The 22,794-nt window shown below is 39.2% G+C and overlaps 1 protein-coding gene across 1 annotated transcript; it reads right to left on the reverse strand.

Annotated features, from left to right (window-relative positions):
- Positions 1–10,943: 10,943 nt before the first annotated feature.
- LOC122030296 (probable 3-beta-hydroxysteroid-Delta(8),Delta(7)-isomerase) lies at positions 10,944–13,287 on the reverse strand. Its single transcript, XM_042589477.1, has 4 exons — positions 13,032–13,287; positions 11,979–12,122; positions 11,758–11,866; positions 10,944–11,369 (listed from the first exon to the last, which is right to left on the reverse strand). The coding sequence occupies exons 1-4, from the start codon at positions 13,186–13,188 to the stop codon at positions 11,111–11,113; spliced, it is 669 nt and encodes a 222-aa protein (XP_042445411.1). The 5' UTR covers positions 13,189–13,287; the 3' UTR covers positions 10,944–11,110.
- Between the last annotated feature and the right edge of the window lie 9,507 nt (positions 13,288–22,794).

Below are 22,794 nucleotides of genomic sequence, written 5' to 3' on the forward strand. Positions count from 1 at the left end.
AAGTTGATTATTATTTTGAAGTATTATAAGTATAAGTTTTTGAACAAGTAAAACGAGTTTTACATAAACCTAAAATATTAAAGATTAAGTTTAGAACAAATGAAATAAGTTTCATATAGTTCTAAAAATCAGTAAGTTTAGTTCTTTATTCTACCATGTTTATCTAGTAGATGAGTAGTTTTTCATGTTTACCTATTAGATGAGCAGCATGATTAGCTATTAGAATTACATGAGTAGATTCTTTAATTTTTCTTGCTATCAGTTTTACATGAGCAGGTTCCTTTAGTATTATTTCCAGTGTTCAGTTTTATTTCTGTACACCATGAGTACTTTGCTATTAGATGAGTACATGCAGCTTTTCCTTTAGCATTTCAGTTTTCGTATTGTTGCATTATTTCTATGCACTTCGAGTTTTTGTGAGATAGATTAGTACTTACTAAGCGTTTTCGCTTATAGATCTTTTGTTTTTTTCCTCCTACTGCAGATAAAGAAAAAGGAAAGCTAATATGAAGGAAGGCGACAAGGAGATGCAAGAGGGGTGTGTGATGTCTGCACTATGGAAGTTCTAGGGATCCTTGCGAATAAAATGAATTATGATTTGTTCTTTGAGTTAATTAAGTCTTTATGTGTTAAGGAAATTTGATAACTGTTTATAAGACACTTGATACTGTGTTTGCTATTCAGTTGTGGTTGTGGATTAGTTTTCCTTTATTGTTGCTGAGTTAGATTTATTATACTGCGTGGTTGTTGTTATGTGTTCCAGCCGCTTGTGGCTGAGTATATATACTGCATGTATTGTTGAATATGGTCACCGGTACAAGGGAGACTCTGCCGAAATTTTTCAGTAGGGTTTCCATGTGGTTTTTAATCACACCGGTTAAGTAGAGTTAGTAGTTAGGTAACGGTCATCTTTAGAGAATAATAGTAGTAAGAAGGGTGGTCGTTACAGTTGGTATCAGAGCAGTTCCCATTCTCCAGCATCACACACACATCAGCATCATCCTTGCCGTCTTCAAGTAAGAAAGTATTTAAGTTTTTCCTTTTATGCTTCTTTATTATTTGCAGTATGGAGAAATTGCTTATATGTGCTTCTGTAAGATAGAAGTTTGGTTCTCTTTTATTCATATACCTAAGTTGGTTAGAAGGGATAAAGAATATATCAAGTTTTTTTTCTTTCTTTGCATAATTAGATGTCAAGAAGAGGACGTCCCCGTACCGTTCGTACTAAGAACCAAGATCAGGAGAACGAAGAGTCCAGAACCCTTGGGCCTATTCTCCCTGAAGTTGTTACTTAACTTCAGAGACAAGTAGCGAGTAACAACAAGTGATTGCCAATTTAATGGCCAATCAGAAGCCAGCTCCTCCCACTCCCCCAAACCATTAATGTAGAGACCCCAGTGATGACTGAAGTCCTATCAGTTGCCCTGGAAGTCGCCACAACACCTAGGAGACAAGAAGCATACCTTATCTAGTGGCTGAAGCTGAAACCAGAAAGCTTCTCAGGCACGACTGAGCCCTGGGATGCCCAGGCTTGGTTCAAGACATTTTAGAGCACAATGGAGCTTCTTGACTGACCAGAAGTTGAGAAGGTTGATACCATTAAGTGTGCCTCTTTCTGCCTATCTGGAGATGCTTGTATGTAGTGGGAGCAAGTTAAGAGTAAGAGAGAAGTCAACCAGATGAGCTGAGTTGACTTTGAGATAGAGTTTTACTAAGAGTTCTTCCGCCAACGGATCACCAATAAATATTATGAGGTGGTTATAGAATTTAGATCAGGTGACTTACCAGTAGAAGAAGCGGTTAAAAGATTTAACAGGCTAGCTCACCTTTGCCTAGAGTTAGTAAGTACAGTGAAAGAACGAGTCAGACTGATGCTCCTAATGCTGAGACCAGAAATAACACCTAATGTGAGTAGTGAAACTCACCGCCCATAGAATGGTGAAGAGCTGGTCAGCAGGGCATTAGTGAGCACTATCTGAACATCATCAAGGCACAACAAATGCAATACAAGTCAGTCAAGATAGAAGACAAGACAGTGGGGAAACAGAGACCCCAATCAAGTAATCAGAACTGGAAGGACAAAGATAACAAGAAAGACCCAGGCAGGAAGATGTTCGGGTAGTCTGTGAGTATCCAGAAGTATTTCCAGAAGGGCTACTTGGACTAACTCCCAACAGAGAAGGGGAGCCAATTTCAAAAACTTTGTACCAAATTTCTCTAGCAGAGCTAAAAGAGTTATAAGAACAATTTCAGGAGTTACTTGACAAGGGTTTCATCCGCCCTAGTCACTCACCTTGGGGAGCTCCTGTGTTGTTTGTCAAGAAGAAGGATGGATCTATACGGATGTGCATAGATTATAGAGCTTTGAATCAAGTGACAATCAAGAACAAGTACCCCCTCCCCAGGATCAACGACCTATTTGATCAGTTGAGAGGGGCGACAGTATTCTCAAAGATAGACCTGCGCTCTGGGTACCATCAGCTAAAAGTGAAGGAAAGAGACATAACCAGAACGGCTTTCAGGACCAAATACGGACACTACGAGTTCATAGTCATGCCTTTTGGTGTGACTAATGCACCTGCAGTTTTCATGGACCTGATGAACAGAGTGTTCAGAGAATACCTTGACAAATTTGTCATTGTGTTCATCGACGACATTCTAATCTATTCCAGAACCCCAGAGGAGCATGACACGCATTTGAGGATAGTACTGCAGACTCTTCAGCAAAAGCAACTTTACGCTAAGTTCTCAAAGTGCGAGTTCTGGTTAGATCAGGTGGCATTTCTAGGTCACATAATTTCTAAAGAAGGCATTTAAGTGGATCCAGCAAAAATAGAAGCAGTCAACAACTGGAGTAGACCCAAGAACGCCAGGGAGATCAGAAGCTTCCTGGGTTTAGCTGGGTACTACAGGAAATTTGTGGAGGACTTTTCCAGGATAGCCTCTCCACTAATAGCCCTCACTAGAAAGAACAAGAAGTTTGAATGGTCAGATAAATGTGAGCAGAGTTTCCAAGAGCTCAAGAAGAGACTGACCAGTGCTCCTATTCTGATTGTTCCAGAAAGTGACAGGAGTTTTGACATCTACAGTGATGCTTCCAAGATGGGCTTAGGAGCTGTACTCATGCAGGAAGGAAAAGTGATAGCTTATGCTTCCAGACAACTCAAAGATTATGAAAAGAACTACCCCACTCATGATCTTGAGCTGGCAGCTGTGGTCTTTGCACTAAAACTCTGGCGACATTATTTGTATGGCATTCAGTGCAGAATTTTCACAGACCATCAGAGTCTTAAGTACTTCTTCACTCAGAAGGACTTAAACATGAGACAGCGTAGGTGGCTAGAGTTGGTCAAAGATTATGACTGTGAAATCCTCTACCATCCAGGCAAAGCTAATAAAGTGGCAGATGCACTAAGCAGAAAATCCAGTGCATCCCTAATGTCTTTGTCATCATTAGCCCTACCACTGCAGAAGGAGTTGTCAGATTTCGGAATGGAAATTATTTGTGGGCAACTCTCTACATTGACCTTAGAGTCAACCTTGCTTGAGGATATACAGAGAAAGCAAAGTGAAGATCCAGATATCCAAAAGATCAAGCAAGGGATACAAGAAGAAGGAAATTCGGAGTTTCGATTATCAGACAGTGGAATTCTTTATCAGGGGAGCCGCCTGTGTGTCCCCAATGATGAAGACCTGAGAAAGAAAATTTTAGAAGAAGCTCATAGTACACCTTACTCCATGCATCCTGGTTCTACCAAGATGTATCAAGACGTGAAACAGAGATTCTGGTGGTCTGGACTCAAAAGAGATGTAGCTAAATATGTCAGTACCTGCCTGACATGTCAGAGGGTCAAAGCAGAACACCAGAGACCAGGAGGAGTTCTACAGCCTCTTCCTATACCAGAGTGGAAGTGGGAAGACATATCCATGGACTTCATAACGGGTCTCCCAAGAACCACAAATGAATATGATGCGATATGGGTGATAGTGGACAGATTGACCAAGTCTGCTCATTTTCTAGCCATCAAGGTGCCCCACTCTATAGAGCAGTTGGCACAGCTGTATGTTAAAGAGGTGATCAGACTTCACGGAGTTCCTAAATCTATTGTTTCTGATAGAGATGGGCGCTTCACCTCTCACTTTTGGGAGTGTATTCAGACTGCACTGGGCACCAAACTCAAGTTCAGCATAGCCTTCCATCCTCAGACTGATGGACAAACAGAGCGAGTAAATCAGATTCTAGAAGATATGCTCAGAGCTTGTGCACTAGATTTCAAAGGAAGTTGGTGCAAGTATCTATGCTTAGCTGAATTTGCCTACAACAACAGCTATCAGGCCACCATCAAGATGGCACCTTATGAGGCACTGTATGGTAGGAAGTGCAGATCACCCATTTGCTGGTAAGAAGCAGGTGAGAGAAAAGAAATGGAAGTAGAACTGGACATTCGGACAGAGCTGATGGATGAGACTACTCGGGCTATTCAGAAGATCAGACAGAGAATTGAGACTGCCCAGAGTAGACAGAAGAGTTATGCTGACACGTGCCGTAGGCCACTTGAATTCCAAGTAGGGGATTCAGTTTTCCTCAAGGTCGCTCCTATGAAGGGAGTGATGAGATTTGGCAAGAAGGGCAAATTAAGTCCTCGTTATGTAGGACCTTACCTGATCACAGAAAGAATTGGGAAAGTAGCTTACAAGCTGGATTTACCACAGGACATGTCAGCAATACATAATGTATTTCATGTCTCTCTGCTAAAGAAGTGTCTCCACGACCCTAGCCAAGTGATTCAGCCTCAGTTAGTGCAGATCCAAGAGGATCTTAGTTATGATAGCAGACCTACACAGATAGTGGACAGAGCAGTCAAGAGAATAAGGAATAAAGAAGTGCCACTAGTGAAGGTTATCTGGCAGAACCAGAAGCATGAGGAAGTCACTTGGGAGCGGGAGGACAGTATGAGACAGAAGTATCCAGAGCTATTCTAAGTTCGAGGACGAACTTTTTATAAGGTATGGGGAGTTGTAACGACCCAATTTTCTCTATTTCGAGTTCCAAATGTCCATAAAAATATTTGGAAATACTTTTAAAATATTCTAGATATTTTTAGGAATTTTTAGAGTATTTTTATGTAATTTTTTGGAGTTCGTTTGGTATTTTTACTGAGAGGAGAAAGTTAAAAAAAAAATTTGTAGAAGCTAGGTTTCGAACCCAGCTCCTCGGACCCAAGCAAAACCGACCTGACCAATCGAGCTGCGCTCGTTTTGTTAACCAAGTATGAGGAGAAAGAAATTTAAGATGTAGCTATAATGGAAATAACCCTAAGTATAAGGATTGGATTTCTTTTCCCTAAACCTATTTTTCTTTCTCCCGAAACCTCTCCTTTCTCACTCGCGACGGCGCCAACCCTTCTCGGCGAAAATCGCAGCACGCACCTAGGCGACTCCGGCGACCGACGAGCTTCCTCCTCCGTGGATTCTTCACAAGTCCGAGCTTCTCTCGGCAAGGAGAGCGCGCGGGCACAAGAAGAGGCCGAGAGTTGCAAGTTTCCAAACCCTAGAACCTTCTTCCTCCTTCGGTTAAGGGCTCATCCGAACCCTAGGTCTTCCCCCGGTTGTAAGTTCAAGAACAGCGAGGTAAGTACTACTCACCTGCGGTAGGAGTTGCTCCGAGCTTCAATTTGATTTCCTTGCTTCCGGATTTTACTGTGCCGAGTGGATTTATATGCTAGGGCTTATACTCCTATGCTCCGATTATCTAGCCTAATTGCTAAGGTTGGTTTGAGTTGTACAGGGTGCTTGCTAGGACCTGTTGATTTCGGTATATGCTGTAGGTTGTTTTTTTTTCTGTTCGGATTTCTTCCTATGGTTTTCGGATCATGCTTTACAGAATAGGGATTCAGCCTTCTTGTTCTGTTTCGGATTTAGCCATGTAGTGCTACTTTGATGCTAGGGTTTGGCTTTATTCTGTCCTTCAATTGCTGCTTAGTTATCTTACCATGTAGTGCTATTTAATTAGATTCTCCATTGATGAAACGTTTAAGGACAGCCTTGAGGTTTGCTATGTAATAGAATCGGTATAGTGCTGTTCGTTCCTTTAGATAGGCGGTTTTAAATCCTTGTGGCCGAGTAAATAGCAATGAACAGCTAGGGATGCTTGTTGGATAAGTATAATTGCTTGGTTTTAGTTTGGTTTGAAGCATGCTTAAAGGTTTCCCTTACTCTATAACAACTTAAGCTGTGAATAAGTTTGTATAGGTCTTTTTGTGCTTTGCATTGGGCAAGAACAGCCCTATAATCAGCATTCCTGTTAGACCCTTCTTTTGTGCTAGGTAGTGGGCACGAACAGCCCTAGACCCAGGAACATAGTGTTAGCTTTCTTGCTATTTAATAAACATGATCAGTTCTGTTTAGTAGCACTGAGAATTTAGTTTTTTCTTACTATTAGAATATCATGAGCAGAATTTTAGCGCAGAATTTTAGTATAGTTAGATCTCTTTGTATGCAGAATTTTGCATTGTAGCTTAGTTCACCCATATGAAAAAAGGTTGTTGAGTATTGCTTTTAATTTCTAACTATGGGTTAGAATGCTCTTGGAAAGGAAATTCTGAATTTTCTAGCATTAATACAAGTATGATCAGCATTTGAATAGCAGGAACAACCCTTACCTAGTTAATGGGTTAGCATTTTCCTTCCTACTCAAAGGGCAAGAACAGCCCTGCATTTAGTTAAAATGGTTTAAGCATTTTATTGAGCTTAAGTGCAGATTTTTTTTTTATTAGTCATATGTGTCGATTTTTATTAGTCATGTATGCAAATTTTCTAGTGTTCATTTGCTATTTTAACAAGCATGAACTGCCATGTATTCTAGTGGAAAAATAAGAATCTTATTAAATACTTTTAGAAGTATTAACAAGTAAAAGAAAGAAAAAGAAAAGAAAGAGAAAGGCCAAGGCCTTAAGTAGATCACAAAGTCAAGACTTTAGGGATTCATGGCACACAAGGTGCTTATTAAAATGCCAAGGCATTTAAAGAAGAAGTAATTAAGATTATAAGTATTTTACTTTTAAAAAGAGGCTAGTACCCGACTTCACAAGGTTGTCGTTAAACAAATCCAGGTGTCCAATTCCAAGGTCTTGGCCCTGGTAGACCAAGGTCTGCTCTTTTAGGATTGGTGGCTCGCTACCCCAACCTATTAGGGAACGCGCATAAGATGGTACTATGCCTGGGCCCAAAAAGAAGTTGATTATTATTTTGAAGTATTATAAGTATAAGTTTTTGAACAAGTAAAACGAGTTTTACATAAACCTAAAATATTAAAGATTAAGTTTAGAACAAATGAAATAAGTTTCATATAGTTCTAAAAATCAGTAAGTTTAGTTCTTTATTCTACCATGTTTATCTAGTAGATGAGTAGTTTTTCATGTTTACCTATTAGATGAGCAGCATGATTAGCTATTAGAATTACATGAGTAGATTCTTTAATTTTTCTTGCTATCAGTTTTACATGAGCAGGTTCCTTTAGTATTATTTCCAGTGTTCAGTTTTATTTCTGTACACCATGAGTACTTTGCTATTAGATGAGTACATGCAGCTTTTCCTTTAGCATTTCAGTTTTCGTATTGTTGCATTATTTCTATGCACTTCGAGTTTTTGTGAGATAGATTAGTACTTACTAAGCGTTTTCGCTTATAGATCTTTTGTTTTTTTTTTCCTCCTACTGCAGATAAAGAAAAAGGAAAGCTAATATGAAGGAAGGCGACAAGGAGATGCAAGAGGGGTGTGTGATGTCTGCACTATGGAAGTTCTAGGGATCCTTGCGAATAAAATGAATTATGATTTGTTCTTTGAGTTAATTAAGTCTTTATGTGTTAAGGAAATTTGATAACTGTTTATAAGGACACTTGATACTGTGTTTGCTATTCAGTTGTGGTTGTGGATTAGTTTTCCTTTATTGTTGCTGAGTTAGATTTATTATACTGCGTGGTTGTTGTTATGTGTTCCAGCCGCTTGTGGCTGAGTATATATACTGCATGTATTGTTGAATATGGTTACCGGTACAAGGGAGACTCTGCCGAAATTTTTCAGTAGGGTTTCCATGTGGTTTTTAATCACACCGGTTAAGTAGAGTTAGTAGTTAGGTAACGGTCATCTTTAGAGAATAATAGTAGTAAGAAGGGTGGTCGTTACATTGGGCCATTGCTCTTGCACACAATAAAGAAAAACAGAGATGGCCCCAAGACTTTTGGTCTTGGTTTAGTAGTGTGAGATAAAAATAAAAATATTAAGACTGAATTGGTGTTCCACCAATTCAGATTGGGTTGCTACGAGAAAATGTTTCCAAAGAGGTAATTGTACCAATTTGGATTATGTCAAAAAACTTAAAACCGAAAATAAGGAAACAAAAATTTTCACCCTCTTTTCTTGATTGGTGGTTGCATCAAATCAGAGCGGTACCTACTCTGATACCACTTGTTGGATCGAAAAGAAGGCAGGAGGGGGGGGGGGATGAATAACGATCGTTGAAAAATCGTTATCAAGATAAAGTACGTAGCGGAAAATAATAACGAAAACAACACTAACACACCAAGTTTTACTTGGTTCAGAGCCTTCGTCGACTCCTACTCCAAGGCCCGCACGTGAGAGTGTTTTCGTTGGACAATCCACTAATAGTTCGCAAAAGAGTTACACAATAAGTACAATAACTATAAAATAAAGTTACCAACAACAAGGAAAATAAAATTGAGTCGCAGGTTGTCGGAGAAGCTTCACACCGTCACAGGAACGTCTTTGGAGCAGTGCGTAAGAAACAATTGCAGAGAGAAGTTTTTTGTGCTTTTGGTGGAAGACTGCTTATATGAGCAGTTTCGGGCGCTTGGATCCCTTCCGGACGCCTCGACCGTGGCGTCAGCCATCCAATCAACGCGCTCCAAGCTAGCAACAAGATTGATTTTGGGCATTCTGGGTTCTTGGACTGCTTCAGTTGCCCTCGAACCACTCCGTACGCCCGGAATCCCTTCCGAACACCCGGACCAACTTTTCCAACGGGCTTTTTCCTACAAAATAGAGTTAGTCTGAGACAATAAAATTTATATTATCCTGCAAAACAAGTGTTAGCACAATTATAGTCAAGAGTAGTAATTAGATTCTGTCTCCTCAAGACCAGAATCTAGTCAAGATCTCAACTTAGATTTCCCAAATAAATCTAAGTTGGATCAACTGCTATCACGGGTACTCCGCCGAGCAAGAGTTGCATGACAGAGGAGGTGGTGAACATAGGTGGAGAGCTTCTGCTTTTCCTTGTGTATGTTTTTAGCCTGTGATTGCAACCTCATATAGAAGCTCATACCAATAGGCAACGTTAATGATCGATTAATGATCATTACTTGCCGAGTTGTGAAACGCCAACATTTCACTTGACCGTTTAAATTCTACATTAATATGTAATTTAATGCACTCGTTACATACTTAAATAAGTAGCATAAAAAGGTTTATGCGACAAAATATTAGTTGTTTCACTTAGACAAATTTTACCTTGATCGATTGATATTTTACGTGTGCAGATCGTGACCGCACACGAGTCAACATTGTTCAGTACAATTCGGATCCTAAATTTGTACCCTTGCGCACCCACGTATGAGAAAGAGCCTCCCCCTTCATTTGTTTACATCATTAATGCATGTGAACCAATATAAATTAACTAATATGCCTTGAAACTTTCAATGTGAAACTAAAGTCCCATTTACAATGAAACTTCTTTCCTCTTCCACCTCTTCTCTGTTCACATATATCCAACGTAGAAAAAGGAGAAATATAAAATATTGAAAATAATATATTTTAGACAATACTTTTAATTTTAAATTTTAATTATTTATATTTAATATTTTTATGCTAGGTAAGGCTCATAGGTTGAGTCAGCTACACCTAGCTACTAGCTAAACACAGCCAGATATGACCTATTCTATCTTTGGTCGGGCCAGGTTGCGGGCAACCTGCCCCAATATTCAATCCTGAATGAATCTAGTTAAAAGTTGAACCACTCCTAAAAATATTTACATTAAATTTCAATCATTTAACCACACATCTGATGCCATTATCAACAGCAAAATTAAGGAGAGTACTTGAAACTGCATGAGTTGCATATCAATACATGCAAATGCGATTGAAGCAAGCATCTATATTATGTACTAAATGCCGAAATGGCCTTTGAAATTCATTTGTAAAGTTGACTATCAAAGCAACTTGCCGAAACGGTTGCATATTCTGTAAGAGAATTTTGGAACTGCTTTAGAAGAAAAAACTTGCCAAATTTACACCATTAAATAAAGACCATAATATTTAATAAGCATGCAAAAGCATACAAACAGTAGACAGGCAAGGTGTCGGTTGTACCTGCCCAAATGACCCTCATCCATTGACTGTAACTCGAGCATCCAAAAGTTCATTTTGAACCGTTCAGATCTTCTGACCCTAAACCCTAGTTCCTTCTGGTACCCTCTAAAATGATAGATTTGGATGTCATTTTAGTTAAGCTCATAGTCTAAATTCTAACAAAGAATACCACATTAAATATAACTTAAAACAGTATCAATTTATGAAAAAAAAAACACAAATTCAGTCGAAGCTTACCAATTTTGACAAAAAAATAAAAATAAAAACAGCCCCTAACATTTATAAATATCTATACTTTATAGAACAACGCCACACTAAACATACCTACGCTTAAAACAACACCAATTTACCGTTTATGATGTCGTGAGTATAAATGAAATGATATCCGAAATACGTTGTTTTGGAGGGTAGAGTTTAAGGTCCAGGAGATCCAAACTACATTTCAAAAGCATCATTAACTTGCGAAAAGAATTTTTCTGGACTATCATATCATTTTAGTTCCATAACAACCTCTTCCCCGCCATTGAAGCCTCCTTATAATACCTGCCCAATTCAAATGCTTCAATAATAATAATAATAATAAAAACATCACGGGATTAACAATACATGATTTGGAATGCAAGTCAACAGAGTACATTTGGGAAACCAATCCAGCAGCTATTTGGGGAATTGCTAAACTCAAGGACGATTCATTTCCCGATTCCTGAGCATGTTGGAGTAGCTCTCATCCAGTTTTTATCTTTTTCTCTGCCTGAATCGCTGCAGTTATCTTCTTCCAAGATCGGTTTGCGATGAGCAGTGGTATGACAACCCACCAACCATTTGCTCCAATGTAATATACCCAATAATAGAACGGGCTCGTCGCAAAGTTATCTCCCTCCAGAAAAGCAGTGATGAAGTAAACAAGGCAGCCATAGAGCTGTCCGAGACAAACTGCAAACTGAAGGATGTAACTGTAGGGTTTCCTTGTGGCAATTGCATACCTGGGAGAGAAAACAACACCGTGTCAAACTGACAAACTGATGATACTGAATCTACAAAGGTTATGTTGAATTAGAAGCAGCCTTTTTTATCTGTTGATGTTGGACCGATTAAATTCAAATGTACTACTACCTGTAATAAAAAGAACCCACTAACAATACAATAAGAAAACAACTGTAAAGTTATCACAAAGAAAGCAAATTCAAAATGCACAATTGTGTGCTCATCTCTATAATCCACTTACCTACTGCCAAACATAAACCTGAGTCCTGATACTAGTTTTTTACTAAACAATTTTTTCCCTCAAGGTCTCAAAACAATATTCGACTGTTGTGTTACTTTTTAAAAAAAAATATTTACAGATAAAGAAAAAGCAGTTTGATGTGTTACACTGCAATAAGGCTGGCTGGACCCTCTAAAACAGCAGTGATTCCTTCAACAGTGACAATTCCTGCATCTCTTCCAACGTATCTGGAGTCTCCCTTGCTATATTCCTTCCCTGATATTTCAGATCATGATAGAAAACAATAATTTTAAGTTTGCACCAATTCTGCTAAACAAATTTCAGTAAGTTCGTTATATATAAAGAAGTTCATGTCTAGACAACTTACAGACTTCAGCTAAATAATGCGGAGTTTTCTTCTTGTAGAACTCAGGAGAGAAAGCAAAGTAGCCTTCCAGAATTATATGTGTCAACCCCGTGAATGCCCACCAGCACATAAGCAACCTATCAGACTTTGTCAACTTTGATCGTCCTACATTGGCAGAATTCCATAAAGGTAACAAAGTCAACTACAAAAGGAAAAAAAATTGCCCATTGCTAATATCAATCAAATTGTGAATGGGCATTATGCTGGTTGTTGATTATTTTTAGTTAAATTGTAAGAAGTTCTAAACTATAACATCTGACAGAAATCCCAAGTTTGTTAGACATTTTGACCCTTTTATGAAGAAGATGAAGATGCAAATTAGAGGACAAGTTCTTTTTAACAAGGGGAAAATGACCAGGGAACTACCAATGTGATGAGACGCTGAACGCTCTCAGACAATTACTCTCTGATCTATCCAATCAGAGTTTGAACTAGAATAACACCTGTGGATAGTACGTTGAAACTTACTTCACCAGAGTCAAACATTAGAAAGAGGCACCATGAGAGCATACAAATATGCTTATGTTCGAACTTGGAAATTTTTTACTATAGCCACAAGGTATTTGGATTGCCAGTGCACATCTTCTGTTAGATTCTTTAACTATTCGTGAATTTTGTATAGGAAGCAGTGGAGAACACCTAATTTAGATGCTCCACAGCGAAACCCTTATTCAGATCTTTTCTCAGAAGCATTCTTACGAGCTAACGGATTGTACAGGACTAACAAAACCTTCTAAAAAACTAAAGCAAGGAGTCTGGTGAGCTCCTAATTCAGATATTCCGCAGCAGAAAAATAAAGAAGCATACTATTGAAGAGGAAATCAAAGAAAAGGTGAAATATTTATTGGAATTTGTTGGAGTGATTTTGTTGGTTTCATTGAAAAAACGCCAACGAAATCAAATCTTTCAGCGTGTTCTTCCCACCGAAAAAAAGAAAAAGAAAATCAGTGACAAAAAGGTAACAAGAACGGATGAAGGATGACAGATGATACATAGGGGAAGAAAAACAAGTACCAGAGAAGATCCAGATGAAGGAGACGAGGAGGAGAGAAGTGCCAAGATAGGGGACGACGATATCCTTCTGGGACAAGAAGCAAGGGACGTAGCCTGGCAACTTCAGATCCTTGGGCACGTATGGGTGCGCCCATTCTCCTCCTTCTCTGGCCGCCATCGCTTCCCTTGTATCTTGTCGCCTCCGCTGCCCTAGTGCCTCGTAGATCTACAGTGGTCTTTCCCTACCAACTTTTTCGGTAGGGAATTTTTCGCTTTTGCCACTGAAAATTATATACAAGGTGCTTTCAAAATTTATTTATTTATTTTTAAATCCTTACTCCATCACTCCATTCTAAATTAAAATAAAGTTTGTTCTTCTATAATAATCACTATAATAATCACTGTAATATTCATTTTAAAAAATCAGGACTATAGTCTAAATATATCCGTCATCGCTATAGAGATGATGCCAAAGTTAATACTAATTTTAAAGATTAGTATTAAGATCAGCACTAAAATAGTATTAGTCTTTAAAAATCAATACTAAGGATGCACTAAGTGTTAGTCTATGTTGGTCTTTAAAAATTAACATCAATTAAGATCAACACTAGGATGTTGTTCTTTAAAAATTAGCATCATCTCCATAGTGGTGACTTGTACAATTAAACTGTAGTGTTAGTTTTTAAAATCTAATATTATAATAATTGTTACATGTAATTAAAGGAGAGAGAAGAGAGAGTTTATTTTAATTTAAGAGAAAAGAGAGAAAAATTATTATAGACAGATGAGAGAGAAATAAAAAAAAATTTAAATTTTGGCTACGTTAGATTGTCTACGGTCGCTCACCTAAGGATATACAAGATATCATCTCTCTCTTTCTCTCTCTATATATATATATATAATTTATTTTACTGTAGCACTGCCTCGTCGGAAATTAAAAAACCCTAAACCCTTTGTCTCCCCTTTGTCTCTCAAAAACTTAAACATTTCGAACCTTTCGTCTCTCCTTTCCCTCTTAAAAACTCAAATGCTATGAACCCTCCTCCTTTGAGCTCCCTCACATCGCCCTTCATCATCTTCATCGATCAACTCCCTCGATGCCAACTCGCCTCGCTTCACCTGCTTGCAGCTGTTCATTTGTATATACATGCTCATATTCTATTATCTATCTTTTAACTCTCTACTCCTACCTCGTCTTAGGGTTTCGCACATTCTAGCAGCTATGGTTTGATAGCTGCTACAACATTATTGTTCTGGGACGTTGTAGCAGCTACAATTTGTTAGCTGCTAAAAGATGAAAACCCCAAAATAAGAATGTTGTAGCAACTATAATTTGGTAGCTACTACAGTGTGCTTGTCACACCATGTTGTAGCAGCTACCAAATCATAGCTGCTACAATATTCTGGTCACACCATGTTATAGCAGCTATGATTTGGTAGTTGTTACAATGTGGTGTGACCAGAACATTGTAGTAGCTACCAAATCGTAGCTGCTATAATGTTCTGGTCACTAATATGTTCTAATCCAAACTAGTTGAATTATCATTTTTATTGTTTAAAACTAGCATTGTAATGTATTATTTTGTAGAATTAAATGATGTCTAGTGCATCAACATCTCACATAAGCTATACTTTGTTGGGACCGATATGCCCGCTAGAGGGGGGTGAATAGCGTCTCGTCATGCGCTTGTGCTTGCTTCGTCTTGATATGCAGCGAAAAATACAATACAAATACAAACACCTCTAACTCTAGGGGTTTACTTGGTATCCACCTCAAAAAGAGGTGACTAGTCCAAGGATCCACACACTCACGCATCCTCCACTATGAAATCACTCCTTTACGGTAACTACCGAAGGCGGAGAAGCCTTACAAGCTCACAATACAACACAAATACAAAGAGAAGCAGATACAAGGGAAATTTTACAAGATTTGTACACCAAACCCTAACCCTAACTTCTTCTTCTTGTTGTAACTTGGCTCTTGACTTGGACGTGCTTCCAAGAACTTTCAAGAACTAGCGTTGCAAGCTTGGAGAAGATCGCCGTGAATGTCGCAGAAGAGTCGCAAGAAAGAACACAAAATTCTGGCGAAGAAAACGCTCCGCCCAGGCTATATATATACAGTGCTCCCAATCGATCCAAATCAACCTCAATTGATTGCCACGTCAGCACCCAGCAATCCCAGCCGTCCATCGCCTGCAACCTGCGCAACGGTAACTTCCCAATCGATCGACTGATCATTGGGACTGCCTGAATCGATTGGCCGATCGATTCAAAACCTTTCTATGCTCTCGCGTCCGCGCGAGAGCTTTTGCGGCCCAATCGATCGACCGATCGATTGGCAGCTCCCAATCGATTGCCCAATCGATTGGGAGAGCTTCTATGCTCACGATGTCCTGACCCCAATCGATCGGGCGATCGATTGAACCATTTCAACAATCGCAGCACACTCCAATCGATCGGCTGATCGATTGGAGCCTGTTCAATAGATCGCCCGATCGATTGAACACCCTGGACTTGACTCAAACTCAAGTCCAGCTTCCTAAACCCAACTCTCGGTCAACCCTGACCTATTAGGTTTGCACGCCTACCATTTGGCTACTCCCGACCAACCTCGAACTAGCCTTCTAGCCTCCTCCATCAGCCTTGCATCCCTCGGATATCTCCCCATCCTTCACGCATTGTCTTCTGGAGCTTCCATCGGCCTCATCCTAGTTGTCGGGTTCTCCTCGCCAAGTCACACTAGGACTTACCTTGCCAAGACCACATGCTTGGACTTACAACCTTTGCCAAGATCACACTTGGACTTTCCAATTGCCTGGCTCCTCACCAGGACTTTCCTTTTGCCAAGATCACACTTGGACTTTCCAATTGCCTGGCTCCTTACCAGGACTTTCCTTTTGTTAAGATCACACTTGGACTTTCCAATTGCCTGGCTCCTTACCAGGACTTTCCTTTTGCCAAGATCACACTTGGACTTTCCAGTTTCCTGGCTCCTCACCAGGACTTTCCCTTTGTCTAGCTATACTAGGACTTTCCAATTGCCTGATCTCACTTATTAGGACTTTCACCACCAAGTCTGGTCAACACTGACCTACTTTGATTTTCACTCTTGTCAACCTTCCTGTTGGACTTACCTTTGCCTAATCTCCAATTAGGACTTTCCCAGTCAAGTCTCCTGTCAATCTTGACCTACTTGACTTCTCTCTTGCCTAACCTCCAGTTAGGACTTTCCCAGATGCCTAAGCTCTAGTTAGGACTTTCCCATTGTCTAAACTCCAGTTAGAACTTACCCGGTCAAGTCTCCGGTCAACACTGACCCACTTGACTTGTCTTTTCATCAACCTAGTCAATCCCTTGACCATCTCCACAATCGGACGATTACTCCAGCAATCTCCATACATTGTCAAACATCAAAACTCAATTCCCGACTCAAGCTTGACCCAACTCAAACTTAGTCAAATTGGTCAAACATGACCTAGAGAAATTGCCCCAACAATCTTCCCCTTTTTAATGTTTGACAATTCCTCTAAGTTAGGCTAAATCCCATAGCTTTAATCTCTTCTTTATACCAAGGCTAAATCTCATAGCCTTAATCTCTTTTGACAAAGCATGAATGAAGGTTTCCTTCATTCTCTCCCTTTCCTAGAGGGCAAACTCTCTCTGCTTGGGATGAAGGCCTAACTTAACCTTCCATTCTTCCCCTTTGTCACACATCAAATCAGAAAACAAATTCTTCTCCATAAGAGTTAACTCTTCATTGTTTACAACCTCATATGTTGTTAATAACCCCACAATGAAGATCTCATATTCTTCATTGCCGCCAAAGCTCCCCCTTGAGCTCTATTTCACTTCACACTACTCATCCTAGAGCATTCATCAACTTCTCAATGAAACTCCCATTCATTGTATTCAATGCTCCCGCTTGAGTAGTAATCTTCTTCTCAATGCTCATCCAAGAGCATTTTCTACTTTACCAATGAAGGTCTGATCCCCCTCATTGAACCCAATGATCCCCCTTGAGCAAACATCTACTCCAAAATGCTCATCCAAGAGCATTTAACATCCTAACAATGAAGATAACCAACCTTCCATTGCTCTCCAATACTCGACCCTGAGTATTAATTCATCACGAAGGTTTAACCCACCTTCCAAGGTCTTTGAAAATATTTTTATGTTTTCAAAGAGTAACTCCCCCTAAAAACATGGTCAAACTTCTATCATTGCACCAACAATGACTTGGGATTCCTAAATAATTAGGAAAATCAAAACTTGAAGTTTTGAGGTTCAAAATTCAATAATAAAACTAACCTCAACCTAAACATCACCTAAGTCGACATTAACTAAACCATGCTTGTTTTCATCATGAAAACTCCCCCTAAGTGTATACAAATGTATTCCAAAGGGTTAGGAATGGTTAGTGACCCTTGAAAACCAAAACTTGAAGTTTTAAGGTTCCAAAATTCAGAATTGAAACTAAACCTTATCCTAAACTTCACTTTGGTATTTCTTAACCAATCCATACTTGTTTTCACATGAAAACTCTTCCTAAATGTATACAAATGTATTCCAAGGGGGTTGGAATGGTTAATGGAACTCGAAGTGACTTGAAGTGCTGAAATCAAGCTTTTCCAGCCAAAATCAGACTTCCCAATCGATTGAAGTTGGGACTCAATCGATTGAAGTTGGGACTCAATCGATTGAAATCACTTCAATCGATCCATTGATCGATTCCGCAAGCTACTGCTCGTAGATATTTCCTCTGAATCGATCGACTGATCGATCTAGACTGGGTCAATCAATCGGCTGATCGATTCACTACCCTTCTGTTCGTGGGAATTGGCTTCCTAATCGATCGGCTGATCGATTGAACCCAATCCAATCGATCGACTGATCGATTGGGTTTCTGATTTCTTGAAATTCAATTTCAGCGAAATTCAGAAACTCTACAAAAATTCTATAAAATTCTAAAAATCATGAAAATTCATGTAGACATTATTTAGGGTATACTTTATCAAGGAAAAATAGGTCTATACGAAAATACTTCTTATTTTCAAAGAGTGACACAAATTTGAAAACTTGTTAAAACTTTAGTGTTTTCTTCAAGTTTGTGTCTAACTATTCAATGATGATTACTATCAAAAGATAACCTTCATCAAGGTTTTCCAAAGTACATTTAAAATTATTTTCAAAACCAATATCCAACCATGTTCTTTGGGCTCAATGCACATAACTTGTACATTAGCTTTCCCAATGATTGGAAAACACATAACTATGTGTTTTGATGAACCCAAAACTCAACAAGATGCACTAAATCAATATCTTGAGTTTTATTCATCATCCTAACATCTCACTTATATCTAATGTGTACTAAAACACATACAAGTCACCTTATGATTCTTTGTGAGATGGATATTTGGTTTTGCCCTATACTAAGGGATCATACATAGCTATCTAGGCATTGTAAAAATCATGATCATCCATCTGTTGGGGTTGCAAGGTTGCAAATATAGTCCCATATTGAAAACATATGGAAAAGATCATGGGTTTATAAGAGAAAGATATCTCAATTGGCATGAGGCCTTTTGGGGAGAGCCCAAGAGCAAAACCATGAGGGCTTAGGCCCAAAGTGGACAATATCATGCTATTGTGGAGATATCTAAATTCTTTTCGATCCTACAATTGGTATAAGAGCCCGGACTGCCAGAAGGTTTAACCGCCGACTGTGCACAAGAGCTATGGTCTGATTGAACCATGTGAGTACAATATTGACCTTGAACAAAGAAAGTGGGAGCTCCTATGTTCGGATCAAGAGGACCAGACACCAGGCAGGAAGTCCTAGTTGCGGCTAGGCAAGGAAGTCCTAGTAGGTCGGGTGGACCGAGGGGCAGGAAGTCCTAGTTGCGGCTAGGCAAGGAAGTCCTAGTAGGTCGGGTGGACCGAGGGGCAGGAAGTCCTAGTTGCGGCTAGGCAAGGAAGTCCTAGTAGGTCGGGTGGACCGAGGGGCAGGAAGTCCTAGTAGGTCGGGTAGATCGAGGGGCAGGAAGACCTGGTGGGTCAAGGATCGGACGTGGGAAGCCCATGGTCCTTTGTTTGAGGGGGGGATTGTTGGGGTTGCAAGGTTGCAAACATAGTCCCATATTGAAAACACATGGAAAAGATCATGGGTTTATAAGAGAAAGATATCTCAATTGGCATGAGGCCTTTTGGGGAGAGCCCAAGAGCAAAACCATGAGGGCTTAGGCCCAAAGTGGACAATATCTTGCTATTGTGGAGATATCTAAATTCTTTTCGATCCTACACCATCTAGGATGTCATTTGGTATAATCCCACTTGTTAGGATGTTTACCATTCTTAGTGAATGCCTTTTTGTCCTTAATTACAAGGAAATTAACATAATGCATGATATGTTATGACATACATACAAAAGAATCAATTTTCAAAAGAAAATTTCCTATAGCTACATGATATATGTATGACATGACATGGTATTTTTGTGTTTTTCATAATAATCATGAATGCAAAAATAAATATGATGTCATGACATATTATGGGCAAACAATCATGACATTTTAGCATAAACAAAATATACCTAGATAATCTATCTAAGTATCCTTAAACCTTAGCTAAACCTTAAAATTAAATTCTAGATTACCCAATTTCATCAAGAAAGTACCAAACCCAATTTGACATTTCTTCTACCCTTTTTGTTTGTGCCAATTGAGATTAAGAATTCAATCCTCAAATTTTTTTTGACACAAATTACTCCTCTTAAGGATTACACGTTGAGACTTAAGATTTAGATTTGCTCTTAATCCCTTAAGAACATACTAATATCTCAACTAGACAATTCCTTATCCTGTTTCCAAGTGTGCCAACTTACATTAGATGTGATTCCTCAAAGTTTGGCACAACTTACTCTTCCAAGGAGTAATTAATTTGATTAAGGTTTAAATATTTCCCTTAACCCCTTAAGAGAATACCACATTTCTAATTTGGTATTTCTTTTTGCATTTGTGCCAATTTAAATTTAAGTCCAATTCCTCAAGACTTGGCACATTTTACTCCTCCAAAGAATAAATACAATCAAACATTAAAACTTAGATTTTCCTTTAATTACCCTAAAAAAATACCAAAATACCAATTTGATATTTCTTATGTTTTCCCAATTGTGCCAATTTAATTCAACCATAATTTCTTAAGATTTGGCACATGTTACTCTTTCTAAGAGTGACAATTTTGGATTAAGGTTACATTTTCCTTAATTCCATAAGAAAATGCCAAATTCCAAATTTGGCATTACTTTTGCTTCTCTCAAGTGTGTTAATTAAAATTAATTTCAAATCCTCAACACTTGGCATCTTTTTGCCCTTCAAGGCTTAATCACATTTGATTAAAGCATGAGTTTTCTCTTAATTCCTTAAGAAAGTATCAAGATTTTAACTCAATTTTTCTTATACTTTTCTTAAGTGTGCCAATTTAGATTAAGTTCAACTCTTCAAATTTTGGCACATATATTACTCTTTCAAAGAGTAACCCTACAATCTTTTTCATTTTCAAAGGTTAACAATAACCTTGAAAATGCTCTCAAGTGTCAACTTTAACAAGGTTGGGTTAACTACCCTTCCAATTGGAGTTGACACTCTCTAAACCCATCTAGGGTGTAGAGAATATGCTCCTAGGAACCCAAAACCTATTGGTGCCCCTTGGATGCTCTAGGTACTCACTAGGGATAACTTCCCTAGATACCTTCCTAAGGACCTTTCTAGGCTTCTTAGAAGCCTTGGTCACTTCTACTAGGTCACTCCTAGGGCTAACTCCCCTTGTAACCTTATTTGTGACTTTGATTGGCCTCTTTGGAGCCTTAGTCACCTTTACTAGGTCAACTCTAGGGATGGTCTCCCTTGTGACCTTCTTTGTGACTTTGTTAGACTTCTTAGAAGTCTTAGTCACATTGGTCTTGCCAAAAGGACCTTTAGGGATTCCTTCCCTAGTATCCTTGACTTGACCTCTAATCCTAGGGTTGGTCCCATAACTATATGGAACCCTATGAAAGGAAGTCACATCCTTCTTGGCTTTAGGTTTGTATCCCAAACCTCTATAGCCATTGGATGGCTCTTGCCTAGTTCTCCCTAGAGTTTGCTCATTTTGACCCTTAAGAATATTTTCCATTCTTGCTAGGGTCCTTTCTAAGTTATCAAGTCTTAACCTCAAGACTTGATTCTCCGTCATTAAATCCTTAGATTTGAATTTTTCTTGACTCCTATGAGCATTGCTAGCCTTAGGCTTATATCTAAAGTCCTTAGTATTATTGCCTAAGTTACTATCTACCTTCCTAAACTTAGGTGTGGTAGTTCTAGCATGAGAAGGAATATATTTTCCCTTAACACTATCATGCTTCCTACTTTCATGATAATTTACATTAAAATGATGAGTGTTATTTCTAACATGAATTTCATCATGATTAACAGGAATTGCACTATTAAAGGTTACCTTGGGTTTGCTTTTAGAAGCTCCCCCTTGATTTGTGCTTCTTCCTTTAACTTTGATTGGCTTCTTCCCTTTAGGGCATTGACTCTGGTAATGCCCATTTTGATTGCATGAGAAGCACATAATGTGCCCCTTGCTCTTGCGTTTCGTGGGACCAATCTCCTTGGGCTTCTCCTTGCCCTTAGGTGCTACTTGGCTCTTCGTCTTGGCCAATTTGGGGCACTTACTCTTATAGTGCCCATGTTCCCTACACTCAAAACAAATGATATGATTTGTATTCTTAATTGAACTAATTATACCTTCATGTGTAGGGGTGATGCTTGATTCTCCATTTGATGTAGCTTGCATTGTGGAGGTTGCATCATCTTCCTCTTCTTCTTCTCTTGAGGGTGTGGGTGCTTCCACCTCTTCAACTCTTGAGGATATGGATATTTCCATCTCTTCCTCTCTTGAAGATGTAGAAGATCTCTCATCTTCTTCCTTCTCCTCCTCTTCCTTCTTCTCCTCGAATGTTGACCTTATGTCAACATCGGATTGCATCTTTTCTTCCTCCTCTTCTTCGAATGTTGACCTCATGTCAACATCGGATTGGTCCTTCTCTTTTTGGACCAATAAGCCCTTCTCCTTGGGCTCTTCCACTCCTTGGACTTGTGTAGGGTCTTTATATAGCAATGATATTTTTCCAAAGAATACTTGCATTTGTGGTTCCAGCTACACTCAACAAAACATTAGAAGGTAATAAATTATGCAAAATTCTCGTTACCTCTTTGCCTGCCTCCGATTGCTCTTGTTGCTCTTCGGTCCAATGCCGAGGTCGGAGGCGTTTACCCTTCTTGTCCGTAGGAGCTTCAAATGGGTCACTCAAGACAACCCATTGGTTCCACTCCATTTGGAACCATGTCTCTAGCCGATTCCTCCAAAAGGCGAAGTCTTCCTTGTTGTATGGTGGAGGAATCCGGATGTCCCATCCAAGTGGACCTCCCAAGTCCATCTTCTTCCTCTAGCTTCTTGCTCTCTTGGCAGTTAGTCCGTAGAAGAGCGACCTCGCTCTGATACCAATTGTTGGGACCGATATGCCCACTAGAGAGGGGGGGGTGAATAGCGTCTCATCGCGCGCTTGTGCTTGCTTTGTCTTGATATGCAGCGGAAAATACAATACAAACACAAACACCACTAACTCTAGGGATTTACTTGGTATCCACCTCAAAAAGAGGTGACTAGTCCAATGATCCACACACTCACTCACCCTCCACTATGAAATCACTCCTTTACGGTAACTACCGAAGGCGGAGAA

This window comes from Zingiber officinale, chromosome 10B (genome assembly GCF_018446385.1).
Source record: "Zingiber officinale cultivar Zhangliang chromosome 10B, Zo_v1.1, whole genome shotgun sequence".
NCBI classification, from domain to species: Eukaryota; Viridiplantae; Streptophyta; class Magnoliopsida; order Zingiberales; family Zingiberaceae; genus Zingiber; species Zingiber officinale.

Bases quoted from the DNA above. Each gene is read 5' to 3' on its own strand.
- LOC122030296 (XM_042589477.1), bottom strand. From the start codon at position 13,188: ATGGCGGCCAGAGAAGGAGGAGAATGGGCGCACCCATACGTGCCCAAG. The intron at 11,867-11,978 runs GTAAGTTGTCTA...CTGAAATATCAG, and splicing joins GCATTATTTAGCTGAAGTCT to GGAAGGAATATAGCAAGGGA. The intron at 11,370-11,757 runs GTAACACATCAA...TTTCTCTCCCAG, and splicing joins CCAGCCAGCCTTATTGCAGT to GTATGCAATTGCCACAAGGA.